The sequence below is a fragment of the Hylobates moloch genome, unplaced genomic scaffold (assembly GCF_009828535.3).
Source record: "Hylobates moloch isolate HMO894 unplaced genomic scaffold, HMol_V3 SCAFFOLD_14, whole genome shotgun sequence".
Taxonomy (NCBI): domain Eukaryota; kingdom Metazoa; phylum Chordata; class Mammalia; order Primates; family Hylobatidae; genus Hylobates; species Hylobates moloch.
In genome coordinates, this window is record NW_026652289.1 from 94,173,307 (window position 1) to 94,188,383 (window position 15,077).

The 15,077-nt window shown below is 37.1% G+C and overlaps 1 protein-coding gene across 1 annotated transcript in view; it reads right to left on the reverse strand.

Annotated features, from left to right (window-relative positions):
* Positions 1–15,077, reverse strand: part of ATP8B4 (ATPase phospholipid transporting 8B4 (putative)) — a 261,101-nt gene that overhangs the window by 117,248 nt on the left and 128,776 nt on the right. Inside the window, exons 10-12 of the mRNA XM_032174818.2 lie at positions 14,443–14,601; positions 8,238–8,326; positions 5,528–5,724 (exon numbers count right to left, since the gene is read on the reverse strand). Of these exons, the coding sequence (XP_032030709.1) occupies positions 5,528–5,724; positions 8,238–8,326; positions 14,443–14,601 (445 nt within the window). The remainder of the gene's footprint in view (positions 1–5,527; positions 5,725–8,237; positions 8,327–14,442; positions 14,602–15,077) is intronic.

Here is a 15,077-nt window from a genome sequence, read left to right on the forward strand (position 1 = left end):
TTTTTGAGATGGAGTTTCGCTCTTGTTGCCTAAGCTGGAGTGCAACGGTGCAATCTCGGCTCACCGCAACTTCTGCCTCCCTGGTTCAAGCAATTCTCCTGCCTCAGCCTCCTGAGTAGCTGGGATTACAGGCATGCTCTACCATGCCCAGCTAATTTTTGTATTTTTAGTAGAGAAGGGGTTTCGCCAAGTTGCTCAGGCTGGTCTCGAACTACTGCCCTCAGGTGATCCACCCACCTCGGCCTCCCAAAGTGCTGAGATTATAGGTGTGAGCTACCACACCCGGACACTTGTCCTTTTTTTTTTTTTTATTTTAGAGACAGGGTCTTGCTATGTTGCCCAGGTTGGCCTCAAATTCCTGAGCTCAAGCGATCCTCCCACCTCTGCCTCTAGAGCAGCTGGGACTGCATGCAGCACCACAGCTGGCTGATTGTCTTTTCATTGTTTCTAGTTTTTCAATATGAGTTTTCTCTTTCTAAAGGGTCAAATTTATCAAAAATTTATACTTTGTTTTTGTAGTTTTGATTAGATATGTCTTCTCTATGCCAAGATTATATATACAGACATCTATATTTTTCATTTTTATTGATATTTTCCTTATTTAATTCCTTATCCCAATTGAAATTTATGATTGAAATTGAAAGTTTGATGTACACATGAGGAGCAAATTTCAAATTTTCCAAACAAGAAGATTTTACATCACCATTTGTTGAACAATCAATCCTTTCCCCATTAAGCTGGGATGCTTTCTGTGTCACAAATGAATCATTTTACTCACTAGCATCTGATTTATGGATTTCAATTTTATTCACTGATATGACACTTAATACATCTGTTGTTTTCATTATTGTAGCTTTATAATAACTGGCAATACATAGAAGAAACAAAATCACCTTTATTCTCTTCCCCTTCAAAAATTCTAAACTATAATCACCCATTTATTTTTCCTAATAGAATCAATGTATTCATCTAAGTAAACATTTGAATCAATGTATTAATTTTTCTACAAAATTTATTTGAGATTTTGATTAGGTCTATGTTAAATTCTTAATTATTTGAAAAGAACTGATATTTTATAAACTTAAATACAACTTCAAGGAGAAGGTCAAATCTTTTTAGGAATTCCATTTTTAGAAGTACCTCAATTAGTAAGGAATTTTAGTTTAGTTTAGTTTTGCTTTTTCACATAGGTTCATACCATAGTCTTATAGATTTGTTCCTGAACATCACAGTTGTCCCTTGAATCCGTGGCGGATTGGTTACAGGACTCCCAATCTGAGGATGCTCAAGTCCCTTACATAAAATGGCAGAGCATTTGCATATAGCCTATCCATAACTTTTTGTATACTTTAAGTCATCTCTAGGTTACTTATAATACCTAATACAATGTAAATGCTATGTAAATAGTTGTTATACTGTATTGTTTAGAGAATAATGACAAGAAAAAACTCTGTACATGTTCAGTACAGACACAACCATCCTTTTTTTTCCCAAATATTTTCCATCTATGGTTGGTAGAGTCCATAGATACAAAACCCACGGATACAAAGAGCAGAAGGCAAAACTTTTTATTGATAGGATAAGTTTTTAAATTGTTGTTGTCCTAAAAGAAAGCTTTTAATTTTTTTAATGTTACTTTCATAATCAGACACAACCAAATTGCCCTACTGAAGGTTTTACAGATTATTCCTATGGATTGACTAGATGTATAATCATATTATTGTCTGTGTTCTTCCTTTCTAATAGGTTTATTCCATGTCTTATTTTATTCATGGATATTTCAGTTTCATGTCTTTGTAATTTAACAAGGATATCCAGAACAGTAGAAAATAGTTATGGTAATAGCAGGAATCATAGCTTATTTCTGATCTTAGTGGAAATTAATCCTTGGTTTTTCTCATCTGTAAAGTGAGAAAGTTGGGCTAGATGACACTCAAATCCTTTCTGGTTATAAATTCTATGCTTCAAGTTCTAAAAGTATATGACATACCTACGTTTCCCTCCCCAAAAGCGGTATGGTGCCAAATCATTTCTTAACTATTTGGATGGTAGCAGTTTTTTTCTCCCTAAAATTACACTGTGACTATGTAGAATGTGATATGATATTAAGATACATAACTCACACTCTTCGTTTATTTATATATTTTCATATATGGTTTACTCTTCTGCATCCCACCCCACCCCCACCCTCCATGTAAATTCCTTGCTAGCTGGTCTGATTCAGCTTTATTTTCCTTATTCCTTTCACTCAAAAAGCATTAGCACTTACAATGGGCAGGGGTAGTGTCTTGCCCATCAGAGGCAGTCAATCAGTGTTGAGTGTATGAATTTTAACTCTTTAGACTCTAATTTCACCAGTAGGGCCATTAAGACTTAGAGAGAGAAAGTGACTAACCCAAGGTCACATCAATAATTAGCCACAGAGCCAAGACTAGAACTCAGGGATTTGGGAAAGCCAGTGCAGACCAGGCCTTAAGAATGGCATTATGAGGATCACAATATAAATCATGAAGTTTTTTATTTATCTGAAAGTCTAGTAGCTCCCTGTAATCTTAAACCAAAGTGAATGAAACACAATTTGATTGTTCTGTGTTATAGTATAATCCAATGGAAGTATTCAAAATTCATTCAAATTCCTAGAGCTTAAAAGTCTGAACAGAAAATGGGCATCGTTTTTCTTTGGGAAAAGAGGATTCAGAAGAGTCACAGTGGAACATTCAGCTCTTTCTTTTACAAGAGCAGAGAAAAGGAGAAAAATATTCAGAGTTAACATCATCCAGCTGCTTAGAGTTTTCTGCCTGAATACTCAGAACAGAGCTTATAATTTCACCCAGTCTCGGTCAAAACAAGCAACATAGAAATGAATTCCTATTGCTTTGGAAAGAACACTCAAGAGCTAATTCCTTGGGAAAACAATGGCTGCATTTCTTAAGATTATGTATTTAAAAAAAAAACTGTAACTGGGTACGCCTTGACACAACAGATAAACAAACTGACAACATAGAAATGTCCTACCAAAATAAGTGTCCTTTCCTCACCTGGAATAGTTAACCATTCAAAGTAAATACTGAACTTCTATCCTCAAGTGATATATGGCACTAATTTACTTTTTGTACATATTCTAAAGCCTAATAGAAGCTTTGGCAGAAGGTCTTCATCATTCCACACAGAAATACCTGGGAGTTCTCTTTTTCTATGTCTAAATCTTTAGGACCAAGTAACCTGAAATTCCTTGGAATGCTTTTTCCCTCTAGTTAAGATCAGAATCACTGTACTTATTTGGTGAGAGAAAAGCTCTCATTTATCTTCATCAGCATGCCTAACTACAAGGACAGAACTCTAGACTCTTTTTTTTTCTTTTGATTTCTTCACTGAGTAATAAATCATACATAGCTTGGGGATAGAGGAAAACACTGTCCCAACTCTCAGAAGACTTCTGCCCCTCGTTAGCTCACGATCCTGAGCAAATCCTCTCATCCCATTTTGAAAGCAGTTCAGCAAATCCTACTTCATAAGATTGTTGGGCAACATAAATGAGATAAAGTATGTGGAAGTGTAAAACATAAAAGGCTAAAAAAAGAGAAAAGCATTCATAGAGTTTTAAGGTATCATATTTTATGGTATATTATAGAACATCAGTAATTTTGAAAATTATAAGAAAGAATGCATAAGAAAGTAGTTTTTAAGTGATGAAGTGTTATGCTGATAGCAAATATATATTCATAATGTTATCTAAAGGTAAGGTGATATTATTTAGAGGATAAAGTAACTCAGAAATTAATTCTTTTAATCCCCTTATTTTATGGGGAAGTACATATTTGACAAGCAAACTAAGGCACAGAGAAGCCAAGCACTTTCTCCAAGGTCACACAGCTATTAGTGGCAGTACCAAGACCAGAGACTGGGTTTGAACAATGATAAATACGTTTTCTGTCTAATGTACCATGGCACATTAGAAGTATAAGGAATGACAACTTGAGAATCTACCTTTGGTCTCTTAAAAAAAATCAATCTTTCAAATCATTAAATGAAAATGCCAATGTACTTCAAAGAAAGAATGTGTACAGAATATACTTCCTTCATGAGGACATATGAAACTGCACATGTGCAGATGGAAAGCCACTATGCACATTTATTATTCATTTAGGACATAAAGGAATGCTATAAAAGCTGACTGTAGCTCTTCCGGCAAAGAGCAGGATTTACTACAGACTTTATAATTGGATACAAGCACGAGAGGTCCTCAGAATCAAAGATGAGCCAGGAGGATACAGTTTAAATAGAGCCCTCTCTGACCACAGCTCCAGAGGGCCCAAAGCAATCTGTGGTATTGTGGCCACATGCCACTACTTCAAGTCAATTTCCCTCAACTTGGCATTTCAGTTTCCTGACCACTATCCAAAACAAGGGTGGATTTTGTGCATTAAACTTCCCTTGCTTCATCATAACTAGGTTTTTGAAGAGAGATAAAAAGAGGTTCATAAAAATAAGTGGGGATTTAGAGCTGATGATTTTGTGTATTGTTAAAGTACTGATGATGAGAACTGTCAAACAACCAAGTCCCATCTTAGCTCCAATGTTTTGGGGACAGCCTGGCTCAGTCTTGTTAGGATTAGGATCAAAAATGTCCCAGGTACAGATTCTGGGGCCAATTTCTAAGCTTTATCAAATACACACACACACACACACACACACACACACGCATACACATGTATATAAAGAGGTGTGTGTGTGTGTGTACGTGTTCTGTTTGTGTGGGTAGAGACAGAGAGGCAAAAAGAGAGACCACCTTAGCTCTAATTTATGGGACCAAATCTAATCCTGACAGATCAAATTGTAGTAGAAGTTATAAATCATACTTCTTATCTTACAATGGACTAGCACCACCTACTATATTTTAACTCCTTTATGTACATACTTATAGTTACTAATAATAGGAAAAGCTAATATTCATTAAGCTTTTATAATGTGTCAGGAATTCTTAGAGCTTTATAGGCATGTATTCACTCCTCATACAATCCTATGAGGTAGAACTATTATTTTCTTCATTTTTAAAATAAGGGAACTGAGGCACTAGAAGACGAAGTTACTTGCCCAAGTTTATGGAGCTAGTAAGTGGTAGAATAGGACCTGAATCCATGTATCTATAGAGCCAGTCTAGTGGCAAAGAGGCACCCTCTCTATAGATCTCCCAACATTCTTCCTTTTCTTAAGCAAAATTAACCCGATTCTAATTGATCGGGTTATGTGAGATTATATTGTAGTCCATGTCTTACAAAGAAAAACATTTCTCAGAAACCAAATCAAATCAAGAAGAAAATTAACCGCATTTATTGTAATTTGAAAACATAAAAGTTAAACAGATTAAACAGCTAAGCTGTCCCATTTGTAACAGATGTTGCAGATCATAAGCAGTTAAGAGCAAGGCATCTATTGCGCTACTGAAATTTTAAAACAAACAAAAATGATTATTAGAAACAAAGGTTTTGATGAAATTATTTCATTAAAATAGAAACTCTCATCTTACCTCACATATAAGGAAATGGGTACAACTGTATTGAGAATAATAATATATGACCAGAATGTTAAGAATCCGGAGAACACAGAGCTCTTCTCATCTTCATTCCAAAAGAGGAAAGTTCTAAATTGGTCCCCAGTTTGACTCTCCCAGATTGAATTTCCTATTGCAAGAATAATTCCCAAGCATATCAGAAACCCAAAAATCTGAAATAAGATAGAAGTCTGGTTAAGGTTAACTTGAACCCAAAATTAGTCATATCAACATGATCTAATTATGCATCTAACTCCAAGAAACAGTCATTTGAAAAGCAAGTACGCAAACCTCTTCTTACCATTAATCATATGAATAAAATTTCACATTTTTATGTCAGGAACTCAGCTAAATATTTGACATACATTTTCTCACTGAATTTGCGCATTGACTCTCTAAGATGGGAACAGTCATTATCCTCACTTTACAGTTTAAAAACAAAGTAAAATGGAAGCACAATAAAGACTACGTAACTTGTCTATGTTCACATAGTTAACAACTTCACATCCTCAATTTGTGGTAAGTACATATATTTAGGTGGCTTAATTAAAGGAGACCATATGCACTGATTTGCCCTGGATGGCCCCAGTTTACAGCTATTGTGGATGTAATAGTAATAATGTTGTATTTCACCTTCAAAGGTGTCCTGTTTGGATGATAAGTTATATGGCCACCCAAGGCATAAATGTAAAAAAAATATCACTGATAAAGAACAATTTCATACTAATCAAGTCTCTTGGCTATAGATGTGGCTGTACAATCGTTACTTGAGGTCAACAAGAAATATAAGGATAATTAAAATACTTCATGACATATACACTTTAACTTTTAGGATAAAAATGTGGGAAGCAACTTGAAAACCATTAGCAGACTCTTATGTGGTTATTAGTAGAAGTATTAGAAAAACACATATTTGTAGGTATAACAACTAGAGAGACAACAAGGTCAATCCACAGTGAGTCTAAAACCCTTCCTGGGAAAGGAAAGGTCACAAACTCAGTGAACATGGTTAAGACCTGAATTGAACAAGATGTTGTGGAGACTTTGTTCAGCTGAGTGTCACACTATGTTGGGAGCTGAGACCAGCCGATGTTGAGGGAGGAGTAGGGCTAGAGAACAGAAATGGATTTTCCTCTATTTCCTTTTTCTTCCAAGAAAGAATATTCAGAAATTCTAGAGCTGCTTTCTTCTTTATTCCATAATATGGGCATGTAAGAATAGGTGTATAAGAAGAAAAGATTGGGAAAAGCCTGATTTAAAGTATACTAGAAAACCATGTATGAGAACAAAGTAGGACTGTGAATCCCCAAAAATTCTATGACTTTGGTACCTATATTATAGTATCCTCTTTAATGGCTGAGACTACAAATTAATTAAACATAATGACTTTAGAGCACTAAAATTTAATGTAAAATACATTAAATGCCATAATTTAAGAATTGATTTGGCTTATAACTCCCCAATAGATCATCCTATTTTCTAGTATGAAAGATTGGGTCAGTTTGCTCTGTGGTGGGCAGACACACCCTGCATGCCCTGAAGTGGAGTCAGGGCTATTTAAATGAGAAATTCCTGAGGGCCAGAGGGGTGACAGGCCCTTATGGGCATGTCTTCTTGGCCTCATAGGCTCTGTATGAAGGTGACTGGTATTGCCGGAGAAAACCGCAGGTCTGCAGGTGACACTGAAAGTAAAACAGAGCCTGGCCAATATTTTGTGCACAGCAAGTGCTAATTTCCTTCTTTCCTTATTCAGAGTCCAACTATTACATATCAGGTAAGCAAATGCATATTGAGCTCAGATTCTTTATGATTGTGAGCCTGTGATAGGGTGCATGGGAAAACATGGTTTGAAGTCACAGTCTTTATATTTTAAAGTGGCTGTCTTCGAACTTTACCCCTATATAAGCAGACAAAGCAGTATTACACAAAGACTAGATATCATATCAATAGTATGAGGTAGCACAGGATTAACTGACAAAAGGATGGAATGTAACGAATATCTGAATGTTTTTGGTAAACAGGTAGTAGAGAAGATCATTTCAAAAGAATCAGAAGTAAAAAAAAAATTCGTAAGGAAAAGATAATCATGAGCTAAGGAGGTTAGAAGGCTCTGTGAAGGAGAAGAACTGTGAGGTGGGGCTCAAAGGATTTATAACCAGAACCACCTACATAATTTGCAGGGTTCAGTGCAAAATGAAAATGTGGGACCTTCTGTTCTAAAAGTATTAAGAATTTCTAGATGGCAACAGAAGTTCAATAAACCAAACATAAGGCCCTCTGAGTGTGGGGCCCTGTGTGGTTACACAGATCACACACCCATGAAGCCAGCCCTGCCCACCACAAGCTATGTATAGAGGATCTGAAAAAAAGCAAGACAACAAAAACACTAAACTGCCTTAAAAACTATGTTTGGTTTTCCAAAAACAAATCCCTGGGTTATGGGGAATTTGCAAGACCATGAATACCTCCATAAACACTAACCTACCTCTCATGATAAATTATACCACTGGTTGAGAAATTAGCATAATCTAGAAAACAGAAGGCAGTGTAACTGAGCCTCAAATGCAAAATCCCCAAAAACAAACTCCACAAGGAGAATGTAGGCTTCTTAAAGAATTCCCAGCAAGATACAGTAAATATATTAAGATAACAATGACTAGTGATATTGCCTAGTTTTGTAACTTACCCATAGTACTAGAGTATTCATCAATCTATCAATGCTTGTCCTTTTAAACTTTGTCCTACCACTGTTCTGCATTAGTTTAGTGTCAGGACCTGCAAAAACAAAAAAAAGTAAATAACTTTGAAATGATATGATTATGTATTCTCATTCTTATTATTGCTCATATCAAATGTCTCTGAAAGAAAAAAATATATTTTTCACAATAATTTAACTTTTATTAAGAGCAAGGGCCATTAAGTTGTATATGATTCTCAACAATTATTAACAATAATCCTGGAAACTGCAAGAGATGTGATCTTCTTAGACCAGGATAAATACAGTCAGAACTTGTAGTTGAAAGGTTTAAGTAAAGCTATTTTTTCAAAGTCTATGCACGAATATGCTTCTAGTTTGACATAGTTAAAGATAACAAAGTCAACAAAAGTGAGGAATAATTTGGAAATATTAAAAATTATGCAGCAACAAACACAATTCAGAACACTAAGGTAAAAAATGGAAAAATAAATCAAATTCTAGATCGTTTCCCAAAAAGATCTGAGGTCCCTTTGAAGGAGAAACTAGAATAGCCCCCCGAAATACATCAGCAAGTAATTTAAACCTTTATTGTGTATTGTATATTGCATGTATAAAATATGTAATTTTTATAAAGACAAGAACTGTCTTAAATGTTGTGTTAGATTTATTACAGGTAATTACATTATCTCATGATAAGTACCTTGTTCCAGGAATTCTAAGAATATAATCAACTGCTTTAGAAGTGGGTTATTAGATGATGAACAAATAAGAATATTGAAAAATATTGTTAAAGAAATTCCTTGTGGACAGAGAAAATGCTAAAGAGAAGCAATTAAGTTTTAATTAAAGCTAGTTTCTCTAGTGTTTCCTCTCCACATAGTCTTCTCATGATTTTCAATCCATAGAGCCATTTAATATAGGAGAAAAGGGGAAATTAAAGGAAGGAGAAAAGGGAGGCACACCCAAAATTATATACCACTCCAGAAGTCAGGGAAGGACAGGCACATCCTTAAAAGACTTTCCTTTATGTAAATGAAAAACAGAAGCAATAATTGAGGTTTCAGAACAATGCATTGTCTGAAGTTGGAAATTGTACCCCAGTGTCCTATTCCTAGCTACTGCTGTGTATAGGCGACCACCCACATTTTCTCAGAATCATTTATTAAAATCATATGAACATTGAGGGTGGGAAATATTTATTTTATGGCAAAGATCACAAAGGCCAAACAGTCTGCAGCCATAGCACCCTGAACATACTTGATCTCATCTGATCTCAGAAGCTAAGCTAAGTAGGTCAGGCCTGGTTAGTACTTGAATGAGAGACTGCCTGGGGGTACTTGGTGCTGCAGGCTTTAAAAAAAAAACACACACACATAAAGTTTGTGGTTGCTAAAAACAAACCTGGAAAGACCAGTTAGGTGCTGAAAATGTACATTTCATTAGGCACACAAATGCACACAGACTAAGGAGGAATCCTTTTTATGGATTGTTAAGCACCTATGTAAATATAACCACAAATGTTTATATGCATATCTCTTCTTCTCATTGTCAAAGATCCTGAAAGAATTTTCTACACTCAACAGCCTCCGTTTTCTTATCTCCCACTCACTACTCAGCCTAGTCTCTGGGCCAATCACAATACCAAAACAGATCTGGTGTTATCATCAATATCCTCCATAACTTCTTGACTATTCAGCAACCTTTGACACTGTTGACTATTCCATCTTTTTGAAACATACTCTTCCTTTAGCTTCTGTGTTATAATGTTCTCCTGCTTTCCTTCCTACCTCTTTGGTAGCTCCTTTCCTGTGTTCCATGATACTCACTCTCCCTTCCCTTTACCCAGCTACTAAAGACTGAGAATCCTTAAGTCTCAGGCATAGGTCACCTTATCTTCTTACTCAATCTACCTTCCCTGGGCAATCTCACCTAAGATCGTAGTTTTAAGACCAATAGTTTTAATAATATAGACAAGATGTGTATCCCCAGCTCATGCTGTTTCCCTGAGCTCTAAATCTATATATTTAAACCTACGTATTTTGTTGCCTGCATATTTCCACCTGGATTCTTCTAAGGCCTCTCAAGTGGCCCTTGTCCAATCTAGCTTGCAATCTTCCTATCTCAGTGAGTATCATCACCATCCATCCAGTTGCAAAGGTTGGAAGAAACCTCAGCCATCGTTGATAACTTTATCATCCTCACCTTCAAGCCTGGTCATCAAAGCTTGTCAATTCAACTTTCTAAACTTTCTAAAAGCCTTCTGAATTTATCTACTTCCCTCTCCTTTCCTAATCTGAGGGACCATCACCTCTCAACTGTAAAAACCTAGAAACTTTGTCTCCCTGCATCCATTCTGCCCCCAAAACTAACCAATATTTTTCCTCCTCCCCAGCCCCAGGACCTGCTGTCTATTTACAAACATTACAAACAGTGTTGGCAAGATTAAGCCTTTCACAATTAACACATATATACCCAACCTGTTTGGAAACTTACAATGGTGTCCCAAAGCTCTTAGGATAAAGACCAAAATTCTGGATACTGACCACAAGGCCCCTGCATGATCTAGCCCCTATCCATGTCTCCAGTCCCATATCCATCCCTATCCTCTGTGCTCTCCATACCCCATACTGGCCTTCTTTTTTGACCTCACTTTCCTTACTCCTGCCACAGGGCCTTGGCCATTGATATGATTTTGACTTGAGATTAATGCCTCTTTCTCTCTCCTACCATACTGAAAATCATATGAGTGAAGGTACTGCATTTGTTTTTGTTCACATATTTATTTAATCCCCCATGAGTAAGTAGCATAATGCCCAGCATAGACATTTAATAATTAATTTGTAAGTAAATTAATTTTTAAGTAAATTAATTTTTTGAACATCTACATTTCACCTATTATCTCAGCTAATGCTTACAACAAACTAACAAATTAGGTACCATTATCCTCAGTTCACTAATAATGAAACTGAGTTTAAAGAATTGAACTTGCCTGAGATTTCTCATCTAGTAAGTGTCAGAGCGAGAATTCGAACCTCGAAATAAGTAATTCTAAAGTTCTTGGTCTTTACTATTTTCTAAAACTATATGAAATAGTCAACCAATATTTAAGACTGTGTCTCATTCAGGATCCTAAAAGGAAATAGATGACACACTGAACGAAGATAATTGGAGGAAGGTTTATTTATAAAGGAACTCTTTACAAAAAGCATAGGTGGGATTATAGGGGAAACAAAAGGTTAGTGCATTAACCAAGGGCATGTAGCAATCAAGCTGTTTCTCCACCTGAGCCACAAGGGATGAAGGGAAGGAATGGCTACTGGACCCTAAGGGAAAGAGGTGATAGGAATTTGCAGCCCTTAGAGTAAGAGTGGCCTTCTGTTGATAGATCTGGCCAGCCTGAAGTTACCACACAAGAATGCAGCCTGGAGGAGTAAATACCTTGATCATAATCTCCTTTCTCCTTTTGATCTCTTCCTAGGGGTCCCCGAGACAAAGCCCAACCAGAAGCAGAAGTACAAGGGGACCTATTAGTATAAACCACACAAGTAAGCCTCCTAGGGCAGAAAGAAGGGTAGACAAAGGTGAGAGGAAATCTGGAGAGGCAAACAGAAGACATCTAGGACAAAAATGCAGTGTGCACTCAAGATGGTACAGACTTCTAGAGACTGTTTAAATGAATATAATTCCTGCCCTCAGAAACAAGATTTTCTCCTCTCTTGAGCATAAAGAAGGCATTACCAGGGAGGTGTAGCCTAGCTGTTAATATATATTAGACCTTCATAAATTACAGGTTTGTAAAGCAAACCATATCTGTGTCATCTGTATTCCTTGCACAATTCCTAGAGGTATAACTAGAGTAATAACACAGAAAGAATACTTAATAATTCATTTTGGATTTTTTTTTTTTTTTTTGGGATGGAGTCTCGCTGTGTTGCCCAGGCTGGAGTGCAGTGGAGCGATCTCGGCTCACTGCAAGCTCCACCTCCTGGGTTCACGCCATTCTCCTTCCTCAGCCTCCCGAGTAGCTGGGACTACAGGTGCCCACCAACACGCCCGGCTAATTTTTTGTATTTTTAGTAGAGACGGGGTTTCACCATGTTAGCCAGGATGGTCTCGATCTCCTGACCTCGTGATCCACCCGCCTAAGCCTCCTAAAGTGCTGGGATTACAGGTGTGAGCCACCGTGCCCGGCAGATATTTTTCATTAGACCTAGGTGTTCACCTGGAACTAGTTCCCCAACTAAATGTCTTCAGACTTAGAGGTTTGTGACATCCATTTGTTCATCTCTAACACGGACGAAGCCAACCACTAATTCTTCTGTTTGCCAGCATTCTAATTAAGCTTTCTACTAATATTTGTGACCAGACTAAAGTCAATGCAGGCATGCTCTGCTTTACAAATATCCACTTGATAAGGTCCCCTGCAAGTGAACACCATGGCCAAATCACAAAAGAAGGGGACGTTCCTCTCTCCCTGCTGCCTGCTGCCAAGGTCCAGAGAGCAGTGAGTTTTTCCAACTCTCAGCCTAGAGAGCAGGCTGGGTGCTCTGAATTAAATTTGAAAGAAGGGAGAAGCAGAAAAAGAAGGAAAATAGCATTTGTCAAGCATCCTTTTCCGTATGCATTATCTCATTGAGCCTTTAAAATACACTCTAATGTACTCATTATTATCCCCATGTTACAGCAGAAAAAAACCAAAGTTCAGGAAGTTTAAGTAACCAAAGCTTACAGTCCTACAGCTGGTAAAATAATTATAATAATAACAATAAATAAAAAAATAATAAATCCAAACTCAGGTCTGCCCAATCCGAATTCTGTGAACTTTCTGTTACGCTTCCTTGGAAGGAGACCTATTCAACTTACCAACCAACTTCCTTGTTTTTTCAAAACATTTTCCCATAAAGAAACCTTACAAAGAACAACTTGGCCTCTCAGTGGTTCACAACAGCTGCCCTAGCATGAAACCTTGTAGCTGAACTAGAGTCCTGAATTAGCCATTCCAAACAAGATCACAGAAATGCAAAGTTTGGGGCTATATCCCATCCATAGGATGAAGCACCTCCATCTCTGTGATGACAAGAAGCAAATCAGGAGGGTATTTCCCATCAGAAGACCACGAAATTTCCCCATCATTAAGCAGGAAGATAAAGGAATGTTCATAGATAAGCCTAGCTCTCTTTTTCTCTGTGTAACGAAATATATGATCATATGTTTATTTCCCTGTCTAAAATATAAAAGTGCATATACTGGCTCATTTCTAGGGATTTCCCAAGTCTTTATAATGGCAATGCCCCAAGAGCAAGAGTACTGCTAACACTAACAGCTGACAGTATTTAGAGGAACTGGGAGAACGTTTCTAGGTTTGGAACACTTTTAAGGCTTTCATGAACACTTTGTTGTTGTTAAGGAAGGTCAGTTAAGAAAAAAATTCCAATTTTGATTGCACAGAGTCAAGAGGCCCAAAACACATCTTAATTTGCTGTCACAATAAACAGGACTTTTAAAATCAAGGGCTGGCAATTGAAGCCATGAGTACAATTTGAGTGGCTTTATGAAATGATGCTACTGTAAGCTTTCTTAGCAAGAGAGGGCCACCTTGGGCCTACAGAAATAAAGCAGAGAAATGAAATTTGGTGGGTAAGAAGAGTAAGAGGCACCCCCTCCCACTCCACCCACCTCCATCATGCACGGTCTTTCCAGAACCCACTCTCCTATTTACAAACAGTGGAAAAAGCTATGGAGTATAAACAGAAATGATTACAGGATCAAGAAGCCTTTTCCAAAAGGTCTGCTTGACCTTTGCAAACTACAAAATTAACTGCACAGCCAGGGGCTTTCTTTCATACTCTTACCCACTTTAAAGGCAGATTCATACATAAAATGACAAAGGTTATTAAGATGGGGTTAATAAAGAAACATTAAGCAGTAGGTATCTAGTACCCACTGTCTAGTTAAAGCTCCAGCAACCTTAAGAATAAGATGTCAGTAGTTCCTCATACAGCAGGGCCACCTGGACTATTTTCAGAGCAATGGTGTTTTCTCCCAGTGTCCTACAATCTGAAGTCAACTCCAGAGCACTACTTTGCATGGAATGAAAGCACCGCGCTCATCAGAACGTAGAGAATCATAGACTGTGCTGGTGTATGTTGCAGGAAAGGTTCCCACAGAGCTGGCCCTGGGTCTCATGCTGTACCTGCAAAAATAACCATTCCAAAACACCAGCTGGTATTTCTCAGGATGCAGCCTCTCAGGATTATCTTCTCATTGTTGAGGGAGTGCTTGCTGTCTTTCCAAGAAAGGATTCCCATGAATTTATCTAACTTGTTGTTAGGCACCTCACAGACAACAATCCCTGGAAAACAAAAAAACAAAACAAACCTCTTTACGACTCACCCAAAATTCTCTTCAGAAGCCCACAGCACTGTTTTACCACTGTTTCCCTCTCCTTTAGACAGCATGGGGTTACATATAAAGAATTGTGCTAGAAAAAAATAAGCTGGGAGGTAGAAAAATGGAAAGCCATCAACTATTTTGAAACACAGCTTTCTGTACCGTCCAAATAAAAATAGAAAAAACAAATAACAACAGAAACCTTAACAGCCATGGGATATTTTTTCCTTAAAAAAGAAAAAAAAAAAGCATATCTTTACTTCCGGTTTATAACAAATAATTTTTGAAAAGATAAAGCAGTGACTGTCCTAAAAGTTTCTCTTATTCCATCTCTTTTAGCTGAATGTTAACTTTTACACAGTTTAAAATAGCATACTTCCAGTCTCACAACAAAAGTTAACCATCTTTCTAAGCTCATAATCAGGATTTCTGAGGTCC